The sequence below is a fragment of the Vicugna pacos genome, chromosome 8, assembly GCF_048564905.1.
Source record: "Vicugna pacos chromosome 8, VicPac4, whole genome shotgun sequence".
Taxonomy (NCBI): domain Eukaryota; kingdom Metazoa; phylum Chordata; class Mammalia; order Artiodactyla; family Camelidae; genus Vicugna; species Vicugna pacos.
In genome coordinates, this window is record NC_132994.1 from 70,972,553 (window position 1) to 70,998,475 (window position 25,923).

The 25,923-nt window shown below is 45.2% G+C and overlaps 1 protein-coding gene and 1 long non-coding RNA gene across 4 annotated transcripts in view; one reads left to right on the forward strand and one right to left on the reverse strand.

Moving 5' to 3' along the window:
- Positions 1-22,468, forward strand: part of TULP4 (TUB like protein 4) — a 206,916-nt gene extending 184,448 nt beyond the window's left edge. For both annotated transcript variants that reach the window (XM_072966122.1, XM_072966123.1), the window contains 6 exons: positions 5,435-5,579; positions 8,291-8,435; positions 10,485-10,578; positions 13,512-13,655; positions 16,095-18,616; positions 20,238-22,468. In XM_072966122.1, coding sequence (XP_072822223.1) covers positions 5,435-5,579; positions 8,291-8,435; positions 10,485-10,578; positions 13,512-13,655; positions 16,095-18,616; positions 20,238-20,354 — 3,167 coding nt within the window. In that variant the 3' untranslated portion in view covers positions 20,355-22,468. The remainder of the gene's footprint in view (positions 1-5,434; positions 5,580-8,290; positions 8,436-10,484; positions 10,579-13,511; positions 13,656-16,094; positions 18,617-20,237) is intronic.
- Positions 10,074-16,906, reverse strand: LOC140697782 (uncharacterized). Of its 2 annotated transcripts, XR_012075109.1 has the most exons (5): positions 16,753-16,906; positions 14,590-14,717; positions 13,653-13,948; positions 12,645-12,727; positions 10,074-11,571 (listed from the first exon to the last, which is right to left on the reverse strand). It is a non-coding gene; the product is annotated as an uncharacterized lncRNA (long non-coding RNA). The 2 variants fall into 2 exon arrangements; XR_012075108.1 differs by lacking the exon at positions 10,074-11,571 and having other exon boundaries at positions 12,432-12,727.
- Positions 22,469-25,923: the final 3,455 nt, after the last annotated feature.

The following is a 25,923-nucleotide window of genomic DNA, read 5'->3' on the forward strand; positions in this document are numbered from 1 at the left end:
TAGATATTCTCAACTCAACAAACACGTTCCTTAAAATTACCAGTGTGTGTTTTTATAATAGAAAGCATGAGTCCCAGTAAATTTTTTTAGCAAAAATCAACCAGTTTTCAAAAGCAATCCTTAGAGCTTGCTATGGCCTCAATTGTGTCTCCCTGAATTCACAGTTTAAAGCCCTAACCCCTAGTGTCACTGTATTTGGAGATACGGTTTTTAGGGGGTAATTAATGTTGTCATAAGGGTGGGGTCCTAATCCAATAGGCTTGATAGCCTTAGAAGAAGATGAGGAGGGAGAGCTCTCTCTCTCCCTCAACACGCATGCACCAAGGAAAGGCCATAGAGCACATGGCAGGAAGGTGTGTGTCTGCAAGCCGAGGATCCATCCATGCTGATCTTGGGACTGCTTGGCCTCTGTTACCACATGAGCCAATTCCTTATCCTCTCTCTCTCTCTACCTGTGTGTGTGTGTGTGTGTGTGTGTATCTCCTGTTGGTTCTTTTTCTCTGGAGAACATGAATAATACAGATTTTAATACTGAGAAGTGGGGTGCTGCTGAAACAGATACCTTAAAATGTGAAAGCACAAAACATTAAAAGATCATACACTATGATCAAGTGGGATTTATCCCAGGGATGCCAGGATTTTTCAATATCCACAGATCAGTCATTGTGATACATCACAGTAATAAATTCAACAGTAAAAAACCATATGATCATCTCAGTAGATGCAGAAAAATCTTTTGATAAAACTTAGCATCCATTTGTGATAGAAAAAAAATTCTTCAGAAAGTGGGCGTAGAGAGAACATACCTCAACATGATAAAGGCCATGTATGACAAACCCACAGCGAACATTATACTCAGTAGTGAAAATCTGAAAGCTTTTCCTCTAAAATCAGGAACAAGAGAAGAGTGCCTCTCTTGCCACTTTTATTCAATATAGTTTTGGAAGTCCTAGCCACAGCTATCAGAGAAGAAAAAGGAATAAAAGGAATCTAAATTGGAAAAGAAGGAGTAACTGTCACTGTTTGCAGATGACATGATTCTATACATAGGAAAATCCTAAAGACACTCCCAGAAAACTACTAGAGCTCATCAATGAATTCAGTAAAGTTGCAGGATACAAAATTAATGCACAGAAATCTTTTGCATTTCTAGACACTAGCAACAATCAGAAAAAAGAAATAAAGGAAGCAATCCTATTTACCATCACATCAAAAAGAACAAAATACCTAGGAATAAACCTACCCAAGGAGGCAAAAGATTTTTCCTCCAAAAACTGTTAAGACACTGGTTAAAGAAATTGAAGTCAACACAAACATATGGAAAGATACACTGTGTTCTTGGATTGAAAGAATCAGTATTGTTAAGATGACCGTACTACCCAAGGCAATCTACAGATTCAGTGCAATCCTTATCAGATTACCAATGCCATTTCTCACAGGGCTAGAACAAAAAAAATTATAAATTTGTATGGAAACATAAAAGACCATGAATAGCCAAAACAATCTCGAGAAAGAAAAACAGAACTGGACTTCAGATTATACTGCAAAGCTACAATAATCAAAACAGTATGGCACTGGCACAAAAACAGACACGTGGATCAATGGAACAGGATAGAAAGCCCAGAAATAAACCCGTGCACTTACAGTTACTAAGTCTACGACAAAGGAGGCAAAAATATAAAATGGAAAAAAGACAGTCTTTTCAATCAGTGGTGCTGGGAAAACTGGACAGCTACATATAAAAGAATAGTATTAGAACACTCTCTAACATTGTATACAAAAATAAACTTAGAATAGATTAAAGACCTAAATGTAAGACGATACTATAAAACTTCAAGAGGAAAACATAGGCAGAATCTGACATAAAAATCACAGCAATATTTTTTTGGATCTGTCTCCTGGAGTGATGGAAATAAAAACAAAAATAAACAAATGGGACCTAATTAAACTTAAAAAGCTTTTGCACAGTGAAGGAAACCATAAACAAAACAAAAAGTCAACCTATGGACTGGGAGAAATTATTTGCAAATGATGCGACTGACAAGGGATTAATTTCCAAAGTATACAAATGGCTCATGCAGCTCAATATCAAAAAAAAAAAAAACTCAATCAAAAAATGGGCAGAAGACCTAAATAGATGTTTCTCCAAGAGGACATACAGATGGCCAGCAGGCACGTGAAAAGATGCTCAATATTGCTAATTACTAGAGAAATGCAAATCAGAACTACAGTGAGGTATCCACACCAGTCAGAATGGCCATTGCTAAAAAGTCTATAAATAATAAATGCTGGAGAGGGTGTGGAGAAAGGAGAACAGTATGGAGATTTCTTTTTTGTTTGTTTGTTTCTGTTTTGTTTTATTAACTTTTTTATTGAGTTATAGTCATTTTACAATGTTGTGTCAAATTCCAGTGTGGAGCACAATTTTTCAGTTATACATGAACATACGTATATTAACTGTCACATTTTTTTTTCACTGTGAGCTACCACAAGATCTTGTATATATTTCCCTGTGCTATACAGTATAATCTTGTTTATCTATTCTGCATATGCCTGTCAGTATCTACAAATTTTGAAATCCTAGTTTGTCCCTTCCTATCCCCCACCCCCTTGGCAACCACAAGCTTGTATTCTATGTCTATGAGTCTGTTTCTGTTTTGTATTTATGTTCTTTTTTTTTCTTAAAAAAATAAAAATAGAATTACCATATGATCTAGCAACCCCACTCCTGGGCACATATTCGGAAGGAACTCTAGTTTGAAAAGACATATGCACCCCAGTGTTCATAGCAGCACCATTTACAATAGCCAAGACATGGAAGCAACCTAAATGTCCATTGACAGATGACTGGATAAAGAAGATGTGGTACAAACAGACAATGGAATACTACTCAGACATAAAAAAATAAAATAGTGCCATTTGCAGCAACATGAATGGACCTAGAGATTATCATATTAACTGAACTACATCAGACAGAGGAAGACAAATACCACATGATATCACTTATATGTGGAATCTTAAAAAAATGATACAAATGAACTTATTTACAAAACAGAAACAGACTCACAGACATAGAAAACAAACAAAATTATGGTTACCAAAGGGGAAAGGGATAGGAGAGGGATAAATTAGAAGCTTGGGATTAACATATACACACTACTGGATATAAAATAGTAAACAACAAGGATTTACTGTATAGCACAGGAAACTATATTCAATATTCTGTAATAAACTATAATGGAAAAGAGTCTGAAAAAAATATGTATATGCGTGTGTGTGTGTATATATATATGAATCACTTACAACTGAAACTAACACAATATTGTAAATTAACTATATTTCAGTTTAAAAAAAATGGTTAAAAAATGTGGAAGCAATTTTGCCCCTGGGCCCTGGGTGGGGACTGGAAGAGGTCTGAGGTATATGTTAGAAGCATGGAAGTTAGGGCAATTTCTGGTGAGGTCTCAGGCAGAAATGAGGAACATGTTATCGGAAACTGGATTCCTTTTATAAAGAGGCAGAGAACTTGGCTGAACTGTGTTCTAGGCTTTAAAGAAGATAAAACTTGCAAGCCAGTGAAACTGGTATTTCCCTGAGCAGATTTCTAAATGGTTTTGAAGGAGTGGCTTGGTTCCTCCACACTGCTTAGAGTTAAGTCAGAAGGGAGAAGATGAATTGAAGAGGCAATTGTTAAGCACAAAATAATGAGAACTTGAAGATTTGAAAAATTCTCAGCCTATCCATACAGGAAGAGATGAAGGAAAGCTGTTGGGCCTCTTGGATTTGACAGGGTGGGATGATAGATCTATTTGTAGGAACATACACTGTTCTTCAAGAGGGAAAAAAACCCCAACGGCAATTCAGAAGTCATCAGGGTCACTGCCTCGGTTTCAACAGGCAAGACAGCCTCAGCCCAGAGCCTTGAAGACAGGCCCCCAGCCCAGCAGAACCATGGAGGTGACACTACTTCCCCAGTGGGCGGAGTACTGAACCAAAGGGGTTATTCTTGAGCCTTAAGATCTAATGGAATCCCCCTTCCTAGGTTTTGGACTTGCTTAAGACCCATCACTCTTCCTTCTTTCCCGTTTCTTCTCCCTTTTGGAAAGGGAATATCCTGTGCCTATTCCACAGCTGTATTTTGGAAACACATAACTTGTCTGGTTCACAGCTGGAAAGGAATATTGCCTCAGTGTGACTTTACTTCAAGCTTCACTCGTGTCTGATTTAGATAATATTTACATGAGACCTTGGACTTCAGTGAGTGTTGATGTTGGAATGAGTTAATAAAACTTCTGGGGCTGTTGGGATGGACTGAGTGTATTTTGCAGGGAAGATTGACATGAATCTGAGCGGGGAAGCAGGGCTGGGATGATATGGACTGTATTTGCAAATAGGGCTCAGAAACTTAGAGCCGAGTTTGGATTAAACTCATCCTTTCTAATGTAAATAGCCCTTTTGAATGACAAAATCATTCATATTCTCTAAATTATTTCGTTCAGCTTTTTGATTACCTGGCAAGGCTCCTGGAGCCTGGAGGGATGAGACTTTAGTCAGGAGAACGCAGCATTTCTGACGAGTGATGTACTTCAGTGAGGGCAGAGCTGGGTTTTGAGTGATGAGGGAATTCGAGGGGTGAGGAAGGCAGCTGAGGAGAAAGATTTGGGGAGGGATGTCAAACACGAACTCCATCCACTGCAGTTTTGTGATGGCCTGCTCTGTGCACGTCACCTGCTGCCTTGGGGCCTTGCATCTGATGGCCCCCTGGATCCCATATAGGCGCCCTTAGTGGAGCCCCCAGCTACCACTGCACATCCTACTGCTTGGGTCTTCCAGCCATTGCTCGAAGCTGAGGTGCCTGAGGTGGGAGAGCCAAGCCCCACGGGCAACCCTGTGGCAATTCCAGGAAACCACGTGGACCACCTGGCATCCAGACGTACACTTCCGGGAGTCCCTAAAACAGATCTGACACAGAGCAGGCCTGGAATCAGCAGGGGTCTTTCCAGGTCCCTGGTCAGCAGCAGATCCTGGGAGGAGTCACTGAGTCAGCAAGCCCCTTGCTTGGCCCAGGTTCGGGGCAGCTGCCAGCCCCTGTGGCATCCAGATGGGTGCCTGGTGTGTCATGAGGCGCAACACCACAGCCATTTTGGCTCCAGCTTTCAGCGCAGTAAACAGGGCCAGATGGTTTTGTACATTCCAGAGGCATTAAAACCATGCCCATTTTGATAGCAGTACAAATAATTGCCTACTTTTGCTTAGAAAATGTAATAGCATAAAAATGTAAAAGGAAAACAGTGTTCTACTCTTTTCTGTTTCAACCTCTAGACTGAAAATAATGGCCTGTAGAGTCAGTCAGGCCTCTGGTTTCTAGTAATGACCGTTTTTAGGGTCTGATTGATGTCACTCCCCTAAATTTTGCTGGTTGGTGTCTTACCAGATGAAATCTACGGAAACAGCTTGATTTCTACCATGATTGACAGCTGCAACTGCTCAGACTCCAGTGACATCGAGCTGAGTGATGACTGGGCTGCCAAGAAATCTCCCAAAATCTCCCGAGCTAGCAAATCACCCAAACTCCCAAGGTAATCTCTGTCTTTAGGGATGTGGGGTGCGCTCCCTTTTTTGTGTCTCGAGGTGTGTCTGTGTTGCGTCTGCAGCAAAATCCTGTTGAAACCGACATCTGAGCACAGCCAGAGCATCCCCGCCTTTCATCTGGAAGAGCTGCCTGCAATGATCAGAGCCTCCTTCATCCTTTCCTCCAGGGTAGAAAAAGACATCCAGTAGGAAGTCTGCTAAACCTGCAGAATTTCTAGGGGTTGGCACTGATGGTGGGTGACATGAGGTGGCCATAGCCAGGGAGCTTGTTTTTTTTCTTCCAGGTTGAGGAAAGTAAGAAAATGGTGTTACAGTGTATGCTAATGTGTTGAAGAGAATGCCAAATTAAATGCCTATAATGCTGTAACAGGGAAAACATAGTGAGCTTTAAAAAACAAGTTAGTTCCTTAAGGTTTGTCCTAAGGAGTGGCAGAAAGCTGAGTAGATGGAAGGGCCTGTGGTGTTGTAGGTGAGAAACCCCACATTTCCTGTCCTGGCTCCCTGACCTGGATGCCAGTTTCCTTATTTATGGAAGTTAAAGGGTGAACCAGATCTTCACTAAGATCCTCTAGCTCAAAAATTCTCTGACGCTGTGCAAAACTAAGGTAACTCACCTGCCCAGATCTTAAACATAATTCACTGAGCAGTTGATAAAGCAGTTTTCACCACCCAGCTGAAGATGAGATTTCCATCACCCTGGGAAGTTCCCTGGGCCCTTCCCTTTCCATACCCGCTCCCTAGAGTGATCACTGTTCTAACATCTGTCCCCATAGATTAGTTTTACTTGTCCTTGGACTTCATGTAAATGGCATCAAACAGTACGTGCTCTTTTTTTGTTTAGCATTTTTGTTCAACATAATGATTTTGATTCGTTTATGTTGTTGTTGCATGTGTCAATGGTTTGTTTTTCTTTTTTGTTCTGTGGAATTCCTTTGTAATGATTATACTACAGTTTGTTTATTCCATTTACCAATTGATGGGTATCTGGTAGTTTCCAGTTTGGGGCAATTATGAATAAAAAACTGCTGTAGAAATTCTTACACGAGACTTTCTGTGGACAAATGCACTTGTTTATCCCAGGTATGTTCTTACGAGGGGAGTTGCAGGACCGTGGGCTGAACATGTGTTTAACTTCATTGGAAAGTGCCAGACAGTATTCCAAGGTGCCTGTACCATTTTAGATTCCCACCAGCAGTGTTTGAGAGTTCTTACTGCTTCCATTCTCACCTACAGTTGTATGTCATTTAAAAAATAATAATTTTATCCATTCTGGTGGGTGTGTAGTGGTATCTCATTGTAGTTAAACTCTGTTCTCTGCAGTAAGTGGTGATGCTAAGCAGCTTTCTATATATGTTGGCCAAATTTGGATCTCTTCTTTTGTGAAGTATCTGGTCAAGTCTTCTGCCCATTTTTTATTGAGTTGTTTTTCTCTTAATGAGCTGTGAGATTCTTCCTGTATTCTAACTGTGAGTCCTTTGGCAGATATATGGACTGTCATATAATCTAATATCTGAATTTCTTCTTTTATGCTTAGTGCTTTTGTACCCTGTTTAGGAAATCTTTATCTTCCCTAAGGTCGTGAAGATAATTTCTTCTGTTCTAGATGCCTAAGCTTTAGCTTTCACACTTAGATCTCAGATTAATTTTATACCTCAGATTAATTTTTGTGTATATATGAGTTAGGGGTAAGTGTTCGTTTTTTCCCATATGGATATCCATTTGCTTCAGGAATCTGATTGATTAATTTTTTATCTTCATTCTAAACTTGTTAAAATGACAAATAAAATAACGAACTTTCCTACACTTCTGCAGTGTTTCAGTTTTTCTCACTCCTTGAACAGAGAGGACTATTAATACATAAGCAACCAGATCCTCCACCTGTAGACGTCCTCTGAAAGCTCTTGGGTGTTGGGGTCTCAGAGCTGGTCCTCCTTCCTCCCGCCTTTCTCGTGTTGAGGTTCCCCACCTCCACAGCAGCCTCGCTAATAGTCCTTGCCCAGAGCCTCCAGCTGGGTCCCTGTCAGCCCTCGATGGCTTATCAAGCTCTCAGGCAATATAGGGGAGGCTTCATGTTTTTCTTTCATCAAACACCATCAGCCTTACCATACTCATTTTTATAATGCTCTCTCTTGGGTAGATTGGCATTAAACACATGTGTCCCCATGTTATAAACAAAGGAACTGAGGACCAGAGATATAACATAGGATCAAAAGGCAGCAGAAAAACTTCAGATCCACTGATCAAATATTGCAGGTGGGGAAATGCTAGACAAGTCTGCTGAAATGCAAACATTGTGTTAGGAGTTGTAAAATCATCACGGCCTTAAGGTGAGGAAGAGCTCTTCACTCCTGCCACTTTCTCTGGTACTAATTTTGCAGAGCCCTGGCAGAAGGCATGAGGACGTTTCTGAACATGCTGTTAGTCAGCAGAAAGTGAAAGTTCGTTCTCAGGAGTTCCTTACAAATGAATGGCTTGATGTGATCTCAGAATATTTTAAAATACATACTATTCGATATACAATTCTATCCTTCCTTCCTTATGTTCATAAAGCAAAAGCCTGTGGGAGGGACTTGGTTACAGGAAGGGCCTGGCTCCTGAGAGTGTGACAGCCACGGGGGCTGCCAGAAGTGAGCAGGGCCCAGGGGCGCGGGCCCCTTCCCCTCCGTGGGTGCCTGAGCCCCGGGCCTCGTCTCCACAGGATCAACATTGAGGCTCGGAAGTCTCCCAAGCTGTCGCGGGCGGCTCAGGAGATATCCCGGTCCCCTCGCCTGCCGATGCGCAAGCCGTCCATCGGCTCGCCCAGCCTGGCGCGGAGGGAGTTTCCCTTTGAAGACATCACTCAGGTAGCGTATGACTCTGCTGCCGCCCAGGGTCTGCTGAACCCTTGGGCCCTGCCTCCTTGCCTGGGACTGCCCTAGCTAGAGCCCTGGTTGCCGCCACTGCCCTTGCCTTCAAGCCCTGCGCCCTCCTCATCTCACAGGACCTCCCTCCCACCTCGGGCATCCCCGCTGCTGCCTGAGAACCTTCTTACCAGTGGCTCTAGTACAGACATGTCCGCAAGGCTACCTCCGCCCCCTCAAGCCACTCCTGACCCTTCAGTGACTCCCAGGGTCCACAGGAGCCAAGCCCTGGTCGCAGCCTCATGGTCTGGCCTGCCTCTCTCCCTCCTGGTCCTGCTCAACATCCCCTCCCCTCCTCCCCCCAACTCCCCCACCCCCACCTCCCTCACCCCCACCCCCCACTGCCACAGCCTTACTGTTGACTGGCCTCTTCGCAAGCATTTGTGCCTTTGTCCTGCCTGGGTCACCAGGTGTATGAATCCACCCTCTTGTCTCCTCCCCTTTGTTTCTGCCTTCATGCTTCCAGGTGTAACTTCACCTTTGTCATGAAGGCTTCCTTCCCTGGCTCTACCACGGTAATCCCAAAGCATCTTGTTTGTAACTCCCTTATAACATTCCTGTGACTGCCTTGTATGCAGATAATTACAAGCCTTATCTCCTCCATTAAACTGTCCTGAGTGTGTGTGTGTGTCTGTGTAGTTTTTAAAGTATAATTGCCTAGAACACTGTGTTAGTTTCAGGGGTACAACACAGTGATTCAATATTTCTGTACGTTTCAAAATGATCACCATGGTCTAGTTATGGTCTGTCACCATACAAAATTTCTACAATATTATTGACTAAATTCCCTATTCTGTACATTTTACCCCTGAGACTTATTTATTTTGTAACTGGAAGTTTGTGACTGGAAGTACAAACTTCATAATCTTCCTCATCTGCTTCACTTATGCCCTCATCTGCCTCCCCTCTGGAAAACACCTGTTTGTTCTCTGTGAGTCTGTTTCTGTCTTGTTGTCTGTTTTGTTTTTTGGTCTTCCAGTCCACATATAAGTGAAATCATACACTATTTATCTTTTTGTGTCTTACTTCACTTAGCATAGTATCTTCTAGGTCTATCCATGTTGTTGCAAATGCCAAAACTTCATTTTTTTTTATGGCTGAGTAATAGTCTATTTTGTGTATGTATACATTTACACACACACACACACCACTACCACCACCACAGCTTCTTTATCCATTTATCTGTTGATGGGTAATTAGGTAGCCTCCATGTCTTGGCTACTGTAAATAATATTGCTGTGGACATTAGGGTGCACATATCTTTTCAAATTAGTGGGGTTATTTTTTTCAGAAAAATACCCAGAAATGGAAATGTTGAATCCTATGGTAATTATGTTTTTAGTTTTTTGAATTCCATCCTGTTCTCCATAGTGGCTACACCAATTTACATTCCTACCATTTCTTGAGCTAGATTTGATTCATCTTTATTATCGCCCTTGTGTGCACACAAACCAAACACATACACTCTCACACACACACACACACAACATGTATTATGTGTGGCTTGGCATAGTGATAACTTCTTAAATTTTTAAAAATTTAATTGAATGAAAAAACAGCTAATTGGGTAGTTTCAAGACATATTGGTATCAATGCAACTGACGTTTCCGGGAGAAATAAAAAGGATAAAATTGGAGTCAGAGCTTCACACCTCTTGTAGGTCAGTGACATGGCAACAGTGACATGAAGAGAAGTGTGCCCAAATCACTTTTGTGACCTTTCTAACCTACCACACATGGACACACTGGAACACATGCACCCCTCACTCCCAACCTGAGAAACACAACCCAGTGAGCCACCATTGAGAAACGGTGGCTGCCATGCCGTAGTTAGTGCCTGGTCTCGAAAATGGTAGAATGACAGAGAATGAAGACTCCCGTCAGTGCCCACCAGTTACTTTGTAAGCAAAAAGTGTTAACATTCTTACTTCTTCAGTGATTGATAGAAAATATGGAAACAGATTGTGATTTTTCTTCTCTTTTTCCCCCACAGCACAGCTATCTTGCTCAGGTCACGTCTAATATCTGGGGAACCAAATTTAAGATTGTGGGCTTGGCTGCTTTCCTGCCAACCAACCTCGGTGCAGGTAAGCACCACGTCCCACTCTCTGCCCGCCATCCCAGGCGGAGCGCCGACTCAGAGGTCAATTTCGACCTCCAGTGGCTTCAGGTAGAAAATGAGCTCTTAGGACACCAAAAGATTAGCGTGTATTTTACTCTAAACTTTGACTCTAGCCACGATGACTTTGTAAAAATGAGAATTATTGCTCAAGTTTGTTGTTTTCTTTTTTGCCACTGGTACTTTTCATTTTTTTATATGAGCCCTGACTTAATAAAAATGACAGAAATAACCAAAAGCTCTAACAGGTTTCTGGTTATTTTGATTTGAGACCTTTTACTGTGGGCAGATTTTGCTACCAGTGTCTTTAGGTTCTTGAGTCAAAAGAAACTTCTGAAAAAAGCCGAGAGAGCATTAGAGACTCTAGGAAGTTGGCTGGCTTATTAGTGCAGTTCTTAGTGGTAAATCTTTACAAGTTTCATTTCTAAGTACCAGATAAATGTCCTGTGCAGGAAAATCTTGAGACATCGGGGAGAAGGGACCTGGGGGAGTACAGACCTGGGCGAGAACCCAGAATGTGCACCTCCTCTGTGCCCACTCCAGGGAGTAGCACTAACTTGCCATGTTTACTCAGGGACGTTGAAGGAGGGAAGTGACAGAAGGTCCTTTTCAAGGCAGCTTTGCTCTGATGGCACATCCCTGTGTCGGCTGAGGAGCTGAGTTGTCCCCCAATCTTGTGGGGTTGCCCCACCATTTAACACGCACACACCTCTCCAGAAGGACAGGTGGCCCCATCTTGAATGTGCTCTGTGTAACCTGCTAAAAATGCTTTTAAAAACAAAACAGAACAAAACAAAACAAAAAGCTCTGAATCTACCTATTAGCATTGTCCTAGACACGGATCCTTTAACATAAATAATTCTTGCAAAGCAGTTGTTAAGAACATCTGTTGCTAGAGATGCATCTTCAGGGGCTTAGTAAGTAGCGCTGCAGGTGGACTTTCCATTTTAAGGTTTCTCAGCTTGAAGAAAAGGAATAAAAGTAAAATATAAAACTGACTTAGGAAATTAAGAATAGACTATCCCTGTCCATAATGCAGAGAAATCTCTCAGAATATTTTCCACAACCCGGAAGCCCTCTGAAGACCACAAAAACCTGTTCTTGAGTAACTCAGCAGTGCCCGGCTGGTGTACGCAGGATTCCTATGTGATTGTCCCCATGTGAGTGAGCTGAGAACCTAGCTGTCTGCCAGTGGTTAACACTGAAAAAAGGAGTGGAAGTGAAAATGTACTTACTGGACCTTCTCATTCTGCCCTTATTTCTTGGGTGTTGAGTAGATCCCTGAGTAAGTTAGCAGGATCTTAAGATGGGACGGTCTGGAAGTGCCTTTGAGCCACCTGCTGCTCCAGTAGGAGGAATTTGAGTGTCCAGGACCAAAGCGTCCTGTATGACTGCAGTGCAGTCATTGTCCTAATCACTGACCTTTTAAAAAAGAGGGTTTTAGCTATTACTGTTTGTCAAGCTACGAGAATTTTCCACTTGATTCTATTGTCAAGATAGGAGAATTTTCCACTTGATCCTGCTAGAGAGAAGAAATTAGCTCTTGGATTTTAGAAGGTATGTTATATATGGGCACCCTGTTAAATCTGAGTGCTGTTAGATACTTTGTGTTGGATAATTGGATAATAATTTGTTTCCTTCTATTAGAATGATCTGGCCTATGAAATTTTTATTTTAAATGTTCTACATTTCTTAATTTTAAAAATACGTAATAAATTCAAAAGATTTAAAGGTGTAAACAGTTAAAACCTCTCTCATCCTCACCCCCAGCCACGTAATGTTTTTCCCCTAGAGGCAACGATGTTTTTTTTTTAATCCCTCCTGAGATTTTTTCATTTTATTTCTCTTCATCCATCTAAATGACAAGGAATAACACTGAACACATTAATTCTTGAGCTATGTGGAACCAGATAGGGTTTTTAAGCTGAAACTCACATTCTCTTGTGTGGGCAAGGGAGATGAACACATGGAAAAGACCTGTAATGATATTGCATTGGAAAAGGTATCTTATCCCATGCCAGTCCAAGCACCAACCTTACAAAGGGGCTTCAGAAAAGAAAGTCTGCTGTGCCCTGGGGATGCTGGCCAGTCAGCCACCAGGCTGTTGGAGGTGACCCCTGTGGAGATAGAGTTTGGCTTATCTTAATACAAAGTTTAAAATAACAATAGTTAAAGAACCTTTACATATCTCACAGGAAAGAGTATTAAACATAAAAGAAAGCTGATGGGGTAATTTCATCCTGATTTTAACCTGCTTTGAAACTTAAATTCAGATTCATATTTTTTTTAAACTGCTTTGTCTCTATAAATATTTTAGTTGCCATCTAGGCCTTCTCTTAAATGTCCCTGTTAAACAAATTAAACCTTAGCATTTAAAGAAACCATGTGGAAGCTCCCTGTAAGTCTCCATCCTGAACTTGACACTGAAAGTTGTAAGACAAGGATTAAGTGTGAATAAAAGCAGCATTTTATGCCTACCCGATTCATGTCGCCCGTTATCTCATAGTTGCCCTCAAACAGCTCCCTGATTGCCCGCGACTCCCCTGAGCTGGGCGCTCCGGTTATCACAACTACTTTCACTAAATTATCCTTCTGATTGCACTTGAGGTTATTTAAAAACATATTTATCATACACAGCTCATGTAAATTTTAACATTTGAAAAATGTGTTTCTATGGACCAACCATTGGCCAAAAGTGGCTGGGCTCAACCGAGAATTTGTTGTTACTGCACCTACACTGTGTTGGGGTGGCAGGCTGGGTGCCAGGGAGAGAGGCAGAGCTGCCTTCTGAGGGCAGGGCCACTGCGGCCCCATTTCTCTTCCCGTGAGGGACTCTGCTGGCGCCTGGGCTCCCCTCTGCCTCATCTCTATTAACCGCACTTTCTTCCTGGTCCCCGCCAGTCATCTACAAAACCAGCCTCCTGCACCTCCAGCCGCGGCAGATGACCATCTATCTCCCGGAGGTTCGGAAGATCTCCATGGACTACGTTAATTTACCCGTCTTCAACCCGAACGTTTTCAGTGAAGACGAAGATGATTTACCAGGTGTGTTCATGCATGTCCGCTGGTTTGTCATGAGCCCCCTCTCGGTGGGTCGTGACGGGGGGCCAGAACGGTGAGTGGCTGGGGAGTGCAGCATGCCAGTCTGTGCCTGCTGCTGCCTCAGTAAGGCTGGTAGGTGTGTGAGGTGTCTCGGGAAGGGTTATACAGTGTCACTGGCTTTGGGAGAAGGGGAAGCGACCAGAGCAAGGATAGTGTAGGCAGCTGGGACGCCTCGTGTTCATGGAGCATGTCTACCGTGACATTTCATCCGCAGGGTAATCCTCCCAGTCGTGTGCCTGGAGAAAGAGAAATTAATGGAACTAATCAGGACTCAAAATCAGAACCGAAACCCAGTCTCATTGGCCCTAGGCCAGCCCTCATCCTCTCAATCCCTGCTTAGAGGATGGTGTCACTCAAGTAATTCTCTGCCCACAAGGCTGGTTTCTCAAACCTGCCCCAGCTCCAGGGCAGAAAATCTATACTTTGAAACATCTTTCTCTGAAGTGCAATGCAGGGCTCTGTGCATAAAAGCCTGTTAAAGGGAAAGTCTGGTACAAGGTTTTAAAATCCCAGTTTATAAATTTTGAAATATCTATATTTAATCTTAATTTTTAAGTGCTTTCTAATAAAGGGATCCAATTTGGATTAATAGAGTAGAATGATTTCTAACTAGTCTGCCAGTTATTTGTCTTTAACTTTTCTCAAAAAAGTCTACCTGCAACTTTATAAATATAGAGATTCCTCTACTTACATCCAAGCAAGGTTCTGAAAGTCTCTGATTTCTGAGCTGAAGGAATCCTTCCTGGGCCACTGACTTCTCCTGTACCTAGTCATTCTCCAACCCAGGGGCTCTGGTCCTTGCCGTGGGTGGCAGGGACACTCTTCCCAACTCAGGCCCCAGATGCAAGGAGTTGTTCCCCTTCTCTCAGGTCTTTACCTGTAAAATCAGTGTCTTTCTGACAGCAGCCACCTCTGGTTCTCTGACAGTGTACCTCTCCTCGTGGTGGGAGCAGAGGTTCCGGGCTCACGCAGTCCTGATGGGTGGGGTCTTGCAACCGCATTAACCTGTGTTTTGGAGAAGCTGCACACACTTGAGCTTATAGCCCGTGTCCTGCTAGTTCACAGCCTCGGATCTAGGAGTCTCTTTTACACTTCATCCTTATTGCCCTCCCTGTTCTCCCAGAACGGTACTGATGGAGCTGTCTCTGATGCTCAGCTGCTGTTGGGACTGTGACTCCCAGTGAGAGGAGGGGACGTTTTGTCTCAGGGCTTAACACTTAATGTTGGTGACAAAGAGACTCTCCTTTAGCAGGAAAGACACCTGCCATCAGTATTCCTACGGAGGAGAGAACATCTGGAAGTGAGATCTGAACAGGAACAGTAGAAGACTTGAGACAGGGCCAGGATTTGTGCAGCTGGGAGGTTGTTACATCTCACAGAGGCCCCCAGGGAAGGGGGAGAGTCTGTTGTGGGCACCAAGGGTAGGCTTAGCTTTTGATGAACACGCTGACTTCATTCTGCAGTTCTGGGAAAGCTCAGCCAGCCCCTGCAGTTAGCCTGTTAAATTCTGTTCCCTGCTCAGGTACAGGTTGCCACACAGCGCTTAGGCCCAGGTGAGCCAGCTTGCCAGGGCTTGGTGGTCACATTAGATGGGGCAGTTCAAACAGTGGCTCTGAGTGCCTGCCTGTGGTCTGCACATCATCGCTCAAGTGAATGCTCTATTAAATCCCTGCTGTGTACAAACAGGATATATTTACAAAGTTCATTCAGTGTGGCCTACCTTACATACCATTTAAATGCTAGAAAGCAGATAAATTAGAAAATAATCCTTTCATATGTAGATTTGCTAGAGGAGTCTTTTCATTGGTTTCTCTGCTACATTCCACATGGTTCTATTTATAGAAATTTAATTTATGTACAGATTGCAGATACACATCTGCTGCATGACACTTCCCACACTAAGCAGTCCCAGACCCTGGATAAACTCAGAAACCTAGGCAATGAGTCCTCAGTGGAGTTTCATGCTGTACCATCGCCCTCTTCTTGCATAAAAGGGTGGGCTGTTTTATGAACATGATGAGTAAAAAGCATCACTAAGCAATTTGCCATGTTGCCATCCAGGTACATGATAGCAAATTCAGAAGGTTCAGAGGTATTTATTTGAAAAGCCCTGGCAATGCCCATGGCTTATGGACGACTGCGGGCTGCCCTGAAGAACCCATCAGGATTGCCTGTGTGCCCTTCTAGAAACATTAGAGAAGTTTTGTGTAACCTGTGTGAACTGTCCAGATTTCCCTAAACAAACATGTCTTCTTCTATGGCGACTGCCTTTTGTATGCAGAAGGTCTGGATGAGTTGTACTGAGTTGAGTTGTACTGCTTATTCTGATGCAGTTTCCTGGCACTGTTTTGTAAGCAGTTCATTTTTCTAATTTCCCTTCAGTGACAGGAGCATCTGGTGTGCCTGAGAACAACCCACCTTGTACTGTGAACATCCCTATCGCGCCCATCCACAGCTCGGCTCAAGCTATGTCCCCCACGCAGAGCATCGGACTGGTGCAGTCCCTGCTGGCCAACCAGAATGTGCAGCTGGACGTCCTGACCAATCAGACCACAGCCGTGGGGACAGCTGAGCACGGAAGTGACAGTGCTGCCCAATACTCAGTGTCCAACCGCTACTCCAACCCTGGACAGGTGATCTTTGGAGGTGTGGAGATGAGCCGCATCGTCCCGAACCCCCCTCCGCTGTCCCTGCCCCCGCCGACACAGGGGGCCATCCAGCTGTCCGTGGTGGACCATGGGGACCGAGACCACGAGCACATGCAGAAGCCAGCCAAGGCCCTGCGGCCGGTGCCGCAGCTGGCCACCGAGGGAGACGCAGTGGTGTTCAGTGCTTCCCAGGAGGTCCAGGTGGCGAAGATGAACCCCCCACCCCCCTACCCAGGAACCATCCCCGCCGCCCCCACCACAGCCGCGCCGCCGCCCCCGCTGCCGCCTCCGCAGCCCCCGGTGGACGTGTGCTTGAAGAAGGGCGACTTCTCCCTATACCCTACTGCGGCGGCGCACTACCAGACGCCCCTGGGCTACGAGCGCATCACCACCTTCGACAGCAGCGGCAACGTGGAGGAGGTGTGCCGGCCTCGGACGCGGATGCTCTGCTCCCAGAACACCTACACGCTCCCCGGCCCCGGCAGCTCGGCCACCCTGAGGCTCACCGCCACCGAGAAGAAGGTCCCGCAGCCCTGCACCAGCGCGACCCTGAACCGCCTGACGGTCCCGCGCTACTCCATCCCCACGGGGGACCCGCCCCCCTACCCCGACCTGGCCGGCCCGTTGCTGCCCGGCCGGGGCGCGGGGCAGAGGCCCGACAGCAGCCTCATCCACGCCACGCTGCGCAGGAACAACCGCGAGGCGGCGTTCAAGGCGGCCCAGCTGGCCGAGCCCCCGCGGCCGCCGCCGCACCCGCCCAAGCCCAAGGGCGTGGCGCAGTTCCCGGCGCGGCCCCCGCCCGCCCTGTACACCTGCAGCCAGTGCAGCGGCGCGGGCGGGGTAGGGGGCGCGGCGGGGCGGCCCGACCCGGGCGCGGGGGCGCAGCCGGCCGCCGGCCTGGCGCACGCGGCCAGCACCTCCCCGCTGACCTCGCAGTCCTCCTACAGCCTCCTGAGCCCGGCCGACGGCGCCCGCGAGCGCGCCGACTACGTCAACTCGGCCTTCACGGAGGACGAGGCCCTGGCCCAGCACTGTCAGGTCGAGAAGCCCCTGAGGCACCCCGCGCTGACCGAAGCGGCGGTGGCCGTAAAACGGCCGCCCCCGTACCAGTGGGACCCCGTGCTCGGGGAGGACGTTTGGGTTCCTCAGGAAAGGACAGCACAGACTTCGGTGCCCAACCCCCTGAAACTGCCCCCTCTGATGGTTGGTCAGAGCCAGCACCTGGACGTGTCCCGAGTGCCCTTCGTCTCCCCCAAGTCTCCCGCCAGCCCGACTGCCACTTTCCAAACAGGCTATGGGATGGGAGTGCCGTATCCCGGAGGCTATAACACCACCCCTTTGCCAGGAGTGCAGGCTCCTTGCTCCCCGAAAGATGCCCTGTCCCCAGCACAGTTTGCACAACAGGAGTCCGCCGTGGTTCTTCAGCCGGCCTACCCGCCCAGCCTCTCCTACTGCGCCTTGCCCCCCATGTATCCAGGAAGCAGCGCCTGCTCGAGTTTACAGCTGCCACCTATCGCCTTGCACCCCTGGAATTCCTACAGCACGTGCCCGCCCGTGCAGAACCCCCAGGGCACCCTCCCCACCAAGGCACACTTGGTGGTGGAGAAGCCCCTCGTGTCCCCACCGCCCACTGACCTCCAAAGCCACCTGGGTACAGAGGTGATGGTGGAGACCGCAGACAACTTCCAGGAAGTCCTCTCCCTGACGGAGAGCCCAGTCCCCCAGAGGACAGAGAAGTTTGGGAAGAAGAGTCGGAAGCGGCTGGACAGCCGAGCAGAGGAGGGAAATGTTCAGGCCATCACCGAGGGCAAAGTGAAGAAGGAGGCTCGGACTTTGAGTGATTTTAATTCCCTGATCTCCAGCCCCCGTCTGGGGAGAGAGAAGAAGAAGGTGAAGAGTCAGAAAGACCAGCTGAAGTCGAAGAAGTTGAATAAGACAAACGAGTTCCAGGATAGCTCGGAGAGCGAGCCGGAGCTGTTCATCAGCGGGGATGAGCTGATGAACCAGAGCCAGGGCAGCAGGAAAGGCTGGAAGAGCAAGAGGAGCCTGAGGGCGGCCAGCGAGCTGGAGGAGTTCAAGTGCAGGAAGGCCAGTGAGAAGGAGGACGGGCGGCTGGGCAGCCAGGGCTTCGTGTATGTCATGGCCAATAAGCAGCCGCTCTGGAACGAGGCCACCCAGGTGTACCAGCTGGACTTTGGGGGGCGGGTGACCCAGGAGTCAGCAAAGAACTTCCAGATTGAGCTGGAGGGACGGCAGGTAAGAATCCTTGTCCCAGGGCGTGGCCAGGGTGCGACTTTCTCCCCCTGACCCGTCTCTGTGCTTTGGCCTTTGAGGAACATTTTTCAAAAGCCCAGATAGGAAACGTGGGAAACAGCTGATGTCTTCTAGGTAGGGCCGGCGGGGCTCTCTTTTATTTCTCTCCAAAGTAACGCATGTGCTGATTTTTTAAAGCCAAGTGGTTCTACATGATCCATGAGGAAAATAGCAGGCACCTGCCCTCTCCCCAAACCTGCCCTCCCAGAGGCTCTCTCTTCCAAGTCTGTTTGCTTTTTTCTGGCATTTGCCACCATGTTTGTAAAGAACGTGCTTCTGCTTGTATTTATTGATTTTCCAGTTTGGGGCGTCATATACTGACTTCTTCCTGAGGAACGTGAGGGTTCATTTGCTTCACACTAATGCCCCCAGCACATGTGAACTGTCCCTTCCCCCTTTTCTTAGGTTAATCGACAGTCCCTCATTGTGCCACTAAATATAATCTACATCTGCGTCACATATTATGGTCTAATGACATTTGTTTTTTTATTGTGTGGGTTTTTTACCCTAGACGTAATAATTATCCAGCTTTTGTTTGCTTATTTCTCCGTATATCTATTACCAAGTCATTCCCTGAGTCTCTGGCAGAATGTAGACCTCTTGGTGCACTTAAGCACTCGGGGTAGTTTGTCAGTTCTTCCTGCCCCATCCTAGAATTGTCGCTGCAGTCCTGCTGCGTAACTGTTGTTCTGGGACCACCCTTCTCCACTGTCCTGGAAGTCCCTTCACTGCTCGTATTTAAGTCTCATGGTCATTAATTCACTCAACAAATATTTACTGAACAGCTGCTATATGCCTGGCAATCCTCTGGGCCAGGAGTTGGCAAATTACGGCCCAAAGGCAGGCCCATCTGCCCCCTCTTTTTATAAATAAAGTTTTCTTGGAACACAGCCACACCCAACCACTTAAGTATCGTCTACGCTGCTTTCGCCCTGCAGCAGCAGTTAAGTAATTATGGCAAAGTCCATGTACCTACAAAGTCTAAAATGTTTATTAAGAGAGTTTGTGAACCGCCTGTTCTAAGTGCTGGAATTAAGAGCACTGAGGAAAACAGAGGAAGGTCCCTGTCCTCATGGAGTTCACAAAAATGGAAGAAAGACCATAAACAATTAAGTATGTGGAACGTCATGAGAGTAACATAACACAGTGCGGTCACTGTAGGCTCTGGGGTGACAGACAGAGGAGAGCAGCTCAGGAGGGGACGAGGGGAGCTCTGCAGGTCCCTTGCTGAGCAGTGATGTCTCACAATTACAAGTATGTCTCTCTCAGCCTGTAGATTCTTTTTTTTCTACCTTTTCTTTCTCCTTCGTGGAAAAACCACTTCCTTTGACCTGTGGGGCCTTCTGTTCTCTGAACTTTGCCCATGGTCTCCCGACTGCATTATTTGACGCGTTCCTTATCCTGTTATTTCCAACAAACTCAGAGTTAGGTTGAGAAGCTCAGCAGAGTCACTGTTGTTGGCAAAAATCTCACAGACGGTGGTGCTGTCTGCTTCTGTCGGGAGCCCGAGGAAGTTCTCCTTTAATGTCTCTGCTTCCCCGCCCCACCTCCCGCCCCGCCCCAGGTGATGCAGTTCGGAAGGATCGATGGCAGCGCGTACATTCTGGACTTCCAGTACCCCTTCTCAGCCGTACAGGCCTTCGCGGTGGCCCTGGCCAACGTGACGCAGCGCCTCAAGTGAAGAGACCGCCGTCGGGACGAGAAAGAGGCGCAGAGCCTTCCCAGGGAGGTCTGATCGCAGACGCGGGGGGAGCCCGCAAGGCCTGGTCCTGGGGGGCCGGAAGACAAGGGCACAACTGGAACCGTCTGTCAGGCCCGGGCGAGGGCAGTGACTCTCCATTGTTTGTTTGGGTTTTTATTATCCTTTATTGTCTTTATTCTTTTTTTTTTTTAAAACGGAAGCAAAATACAGGAGAGTGGAATTTGGAAGCAAAGGGTGCGAGGCACCTGGTGTTGTTTAGGAAGCGTGATCGCTGGGGGCGGGGGCTGCTGGGTGTGCTGTGTCAGCTGCGGGACAGGGGCCCTTCCGAAGGAAGGCAGGCTGCCGCAGAGCCTGCTTCTTCTAGGCTGGGACTGCGCGTCGTTTGCACTCTCTGCAACGTCTAGCTTTTATTATTCCTCCAACATCACCACTAGTCTAAAAAAGAATTAAAAAAAGAAAGAAAGAAACCAAAAAATCCTGAAGGTACAGGTTCTCTTGGAGGGACATTTAATTCATGCATACTATGTTCTTACTCCAGAGGGGACCTGATTAATGAGGGGTATTTTGGCAAATGCACTGTGTTTGACTAAGAAAAGTAGGCTTTCTATGGGGGTGCTATTACCAGGTATAAATACGGTTTGCTCACGAGGACGTAGGGGAAAGGACGACGGGGCAGGAAGGCACTCCTGCGCGTGCACACGTGGGTGGCTCGCGTAGCGTCGCTTGGAGCAGTACAAGGGCTACGCTCCTCTTCCGAGGATGTTTACATTGAAGACTCCGCTAGTTTTGTAATATGTCAGAATTCCATTGGCTCAGTGATCATCCAGTCTGACCGACTTCGAGGGGAAAAGACCCCCGTGTGCTGGGGGCGGCGGTTTTCAGCGGCGGGGGTGGGTCACTGGTCACCCACTGCTGAGAAGCGGTCTTTACTCCCTCTCCGCTCTCATTGTTTGATCTGGGAAACGTGGTAGCAGACGTTACCTTTCCCATTAGATAACACCATTCTACTCTTTCTAAAATTGCTGCAGATACTGATTTGAAGGCACTCCTTTCCTCTTTTCGGCTATATTAAAAATTCAGTTGACTATAAATGTTTTCCAACAGATTAGAAGTGTAGGAAAAAAATGTTAGGCATTTGCCAGGATATGAAAAGACAGAGTTATAATCAACTCTTTGACAAGAGCCCCACAAGCTTCTCTACCAAAAAAAAATTGTTTATTAACTGTACAGACTGTTTACTGAGGAGACAGACCACTGGGAGAACATGGTTAAAGTTGCAGTACTTAATGTAGTTTGTTAACTACTCTTGTTAATTGCAAAAATCCGCTGAGATTACGTCTTCCCACCTCCCTCTGATCCCACCTCCCCCTCCCCAGGGGACACGCTGGGCAATATTCAGCCCTGATAACAAGACCCAGTTGGTAGTTTTCCATTACCGACTTCTGCGATGTTATTTAGGGCAGTGGCACACGAGCTGTCTGCTGGTTTAGGGCCCTGAATTTGGGTTTTGTTTAAAAACAAACAAGTAGAAGATACTGCAGAAAAGTATTTTCCAAAAAAAAAAATTTTTTTTAATCCTCTGTTTTAGTTTAAAAATTAGAAAAGAAACAGGCCCGGAGCAGGATGACATCACTCACCATTTTCTTCAGATCCTGAAGAGACGCAGGTGAGGTTTTAAATATGGTGAAGGACATCTCCTAGCTGATACCAGAGTTTCCCAATTTATATTTTGAAATATTGAACCTGGTTCTTTGGTGGGTAAATTTTTCCATAAAGAATTTATCTGTGTATTCAGTTATATAATTCTTTTATATGAGTTTCTGTAGCTTAATATGATGTTTCAGTGCTGATGATTAGCTGTGCAATAATGGTTAGCCTATTTCTAGATAATTTAAATGCCATTCCCCTGTTTTATTGTCCAAGAGTTAATTATTTATCTTGCTTTAATAGTGTTTGTAGGAATTATTTTGTTACTATGTTCTGGTGAGTTATGCCCATTTTATTATTTATTTAGGAAAATAGTATGTTTGTAACGACTTATTTGGTGGCAGGATATTTTGCTGCAAGAAATAAAGAGGATATGATAGAAGGTTTTTTTGCTGGACAATTTGTAACTTTTTCTAATTGGGAAAAATTCCTATTAATCTTTTAAAACTAATTTTTTTTTGCATTTTATGATCTCAATTATATACAAAGGAGAAGATTTCTTTGAGATAACATATTCTAAAATAATATTTCCCCTTCTGAAAATTTTATTTTTAATTTAAAGTAAAAGGTGATATGAAATGAGACTTGTGAGAATGAGAGTAGCAAGGAAAGGACTTATTGCTGGTAAGTTTCAGTTTTTAAAGTTCTGATTGGCTTTTAAGATATAAAGACCACAAAAGGGTACATTTACATTCTTAGTACAATCAAACATAGAGGAAAATCCTGGGAGTGAAAACTACAAATACGTGTGAAGAAAAAGTGAGTATTTGTAGCAAATAATTAACTAAGTTCCTAGCTCAGTCCCCAAAAGACCTTTTCCCCACATGGGGGCAGAGGCCTCCATGGGTGTTCTGCATACATGGGAGTCCACCTCTGAATGGGAGGCAGCTGCCCAGCTCTGCCGCCCTGGGCTGAAGGAGGAGGTAATCCCATGTGCCAGTCGGTCAGAAACAGGTGTCTGCAGCAGTTGTGATGCAGTGTCTTTTCAACTAATGGTGATTTTTTCACTTACTGTAATAATTGTTTTCATTCAGTCAGCCTCAATTCATTAAATACCACTGAAGTCAGTACTTTGAGGAGCAGAGTTCTACATACCCAGCACTTATTAGTATCAGTTTATGAATATTAAGATACTTTATTGAACCTCTAAGGTTAAAAACATTAGCCCATTGGTCAACTACATAAAGAATACATGCCTTTTTGAGGGAAGCAGTATATTAACAAACATAAAAACCAATGTTAAATTTGGTTTAACCTCATCAAACCAGAGGCACAGCTTTGAGTATGGTGTACCCATTGAATGTATATCCTAAGAAAATCTGGTACCAAGAAAGCAGGAAAATGTCAGCGCTCTCATGGCAGTCTAAGCCAAAGCGTCTGCAGTGTTTCTCATCCATGGCCGTTGCTTCCTTGCGGAGTGTCCCACAAGGGCACGTGAAAATGTGTGATCACAGCAGAAAGTCAGGAGACCCCAGGACTGAGCCGGCTCTGCCACACAGTTGGCGGATGACCTTGGGCCTCCATTTGTCCATCTGTAAAATGAAAGGCCAGCCTGGACAATCTTCTAAACACCGGTCATGCCTCTCGAATGGCCTGAGGGCCTGAATTGTAACAGGTTCATCATTCCACTTTATAAACTTGGATGGTAGGTTTTTAAAACATTGCCCTTTGTAGAGAAATATTTCTTTTCCTATATTAATGAGCTACCTACTGAATGTAAACCAGTGTTTAAGATAATGTCTTTGGAAAGTTCACCTCTAGAAACAGATGTGTTTGGAATCATGTTTGTTCTCATAAAATTATGCAAAAGCACTGATTCCAGGAAAGACAGAGGAGCCTCCCCACGAGTGTGGACACAGCACCCTGGAGAGCAGACCTCAATAAGCACCACCACTTGCCCTGCAGGCTGTAGAGTGGGTTGAAGAGAGAATAAGGGCATCTCTGCCTCGGCTGGCCTGCGTTCTTGAGTGTGTTTTGCAGCGTCCCACTGGCATAGTGTTCGGATTTCTTGAGAAGGAACCCGCTGTGTCCTCGTGTGGACCGTCTAGCTTTTGGCCCAGTCAGCGGTTGTGAACAAAGTTAGTTGAGACAAAGTGTGTCCAAAATGCTGTTTGAGTTCCTGGGATTTTGGAATAGCACACACCTCAAACTCTTCAACATTTGTGTATCTCCTTACCTCTGGCCAATGAAACTCTGAAGGGTTGTGGTTTCCATTTCTTTGGCTTTGTGCAATTTTCTTGTAACTTTTCTTGTACCTATATTTTCTCTTTATAAGTTCTTTTACAGGGAAGGGTTCGGGTTCTAAGACCACGTTGTTGATTGTAGATAAAAATTTTTTTCGTGTTGTAGAAAAGCATGGGTTATGTGTTTGACTGAAAAAGGCACTGTGTTATTTACCAAAGGGGTATCGTTTTTATGTTTGTTTATAAATGCATTATTTTGTTACTGCAGATTTGGACATAATTTCTGAGTTTATTACTACTGGCATTTTCTTTTTCCTTTTTTTTTCCCCCCAAACTGTAAGTGCGCGACGCAGGTGCACAGGTCCCAGACCAAACCAGACCACCAGCATGTTGTTGTCCCCGCCTTGGGAGTGGCGTGCTGCTTTGGACGCCTGAGTTCCTCTCTCACTGGTTTGTTTGTTAGTTTTTTAACTCAGCATCCTTTGTTTTACTTTCCAAGCAAGATCTGTTGAGACCCCCAATTTGCATTCTAATACGCTTACCCTTATTTGCCTCTCTTCTTATGTATTTTGTGTATTAGATTGTGCAGGAGGTTTTCTAGAAGGCATTAGTGGTTTGCATTCAAAATGACGTGGTTTGTCCAAATTATTTTGTCTTTATTATTGAGATGGACTAATCTTATTTTTCCCTTGATGATTTGAAGTTGTAAGAGTTGTCCAGCTATTGCTTAATAAAATTTTGCAGTTCCAAAAAAAATCAATTACTTGTGTGCAGAATTCAGCCTGGTCTTGAGTCCGTTAAGAAGAAATCACCGCTCCCCACTGGCACGACCCATTGTCCTGATGCTTCTCCAGTCCCTGGGTTACTGCCAACCATTGCCTGACACCTGAGATCTTTGTCATCGTTGCTCTTTCTGAGAGGTCAGAGATTGTATTGTCTTCTTGATGGGTTGGTTTGAGTTTGTGTTTATTTTTTCCTTGCTTTTTAAAAGAGGATCCAATTCAGGATGCCTCCATCATAGCACCTACAAGATCAGAGATGCTAAGTACAGTGGCATCTTCTTTGTTAATCTGCAGCAAACTCAATAAAACCACGTTTTGAGCAGTTCCACTACACTTGCTGATGTAACTGTTCATCGTTGTTATTACTAGTAAGCCTTAGTGCACCTCCTTGCTCTGCCCTAGGATTCCCTCTGACCCTGGGAGGGAGGCCGGGGCTGGGAGTCACAGGAGGCTCAGCTGTAAACACTGTAGTTCCTATGCGTGTTTATAGAACTACCTACCCATTCTTTTTTTTTTAGAGATAAAAATAGGCATGTAATCACTCAGGCTTTAGGAGAAAGAACCAAAACCACTGTCAACTCTAACAAATTCTGATCATTAATTAAGTTTTAAAATAGTCATTGGACTATAAACCTGTGCTTTAAATAGTACTAATCATACAAAGGTAACTAATCTGAATTTTGCATGAGAATCAAAGTATGTCTCGTTTTATCATGAAAGTTTGTGAACTTCAAGTTAACATTCCTTGTAGCTTCCCCACTTAAACCAGGTGGCAAGGAGGCCTGACTGAAAACAAACCCTCTCCTCCCCTCCCCAGATCAAGAGACCAGGACCCTAACAGCCAGGCTCTGTTGGTCTGCGCTCAGGACCATGTGT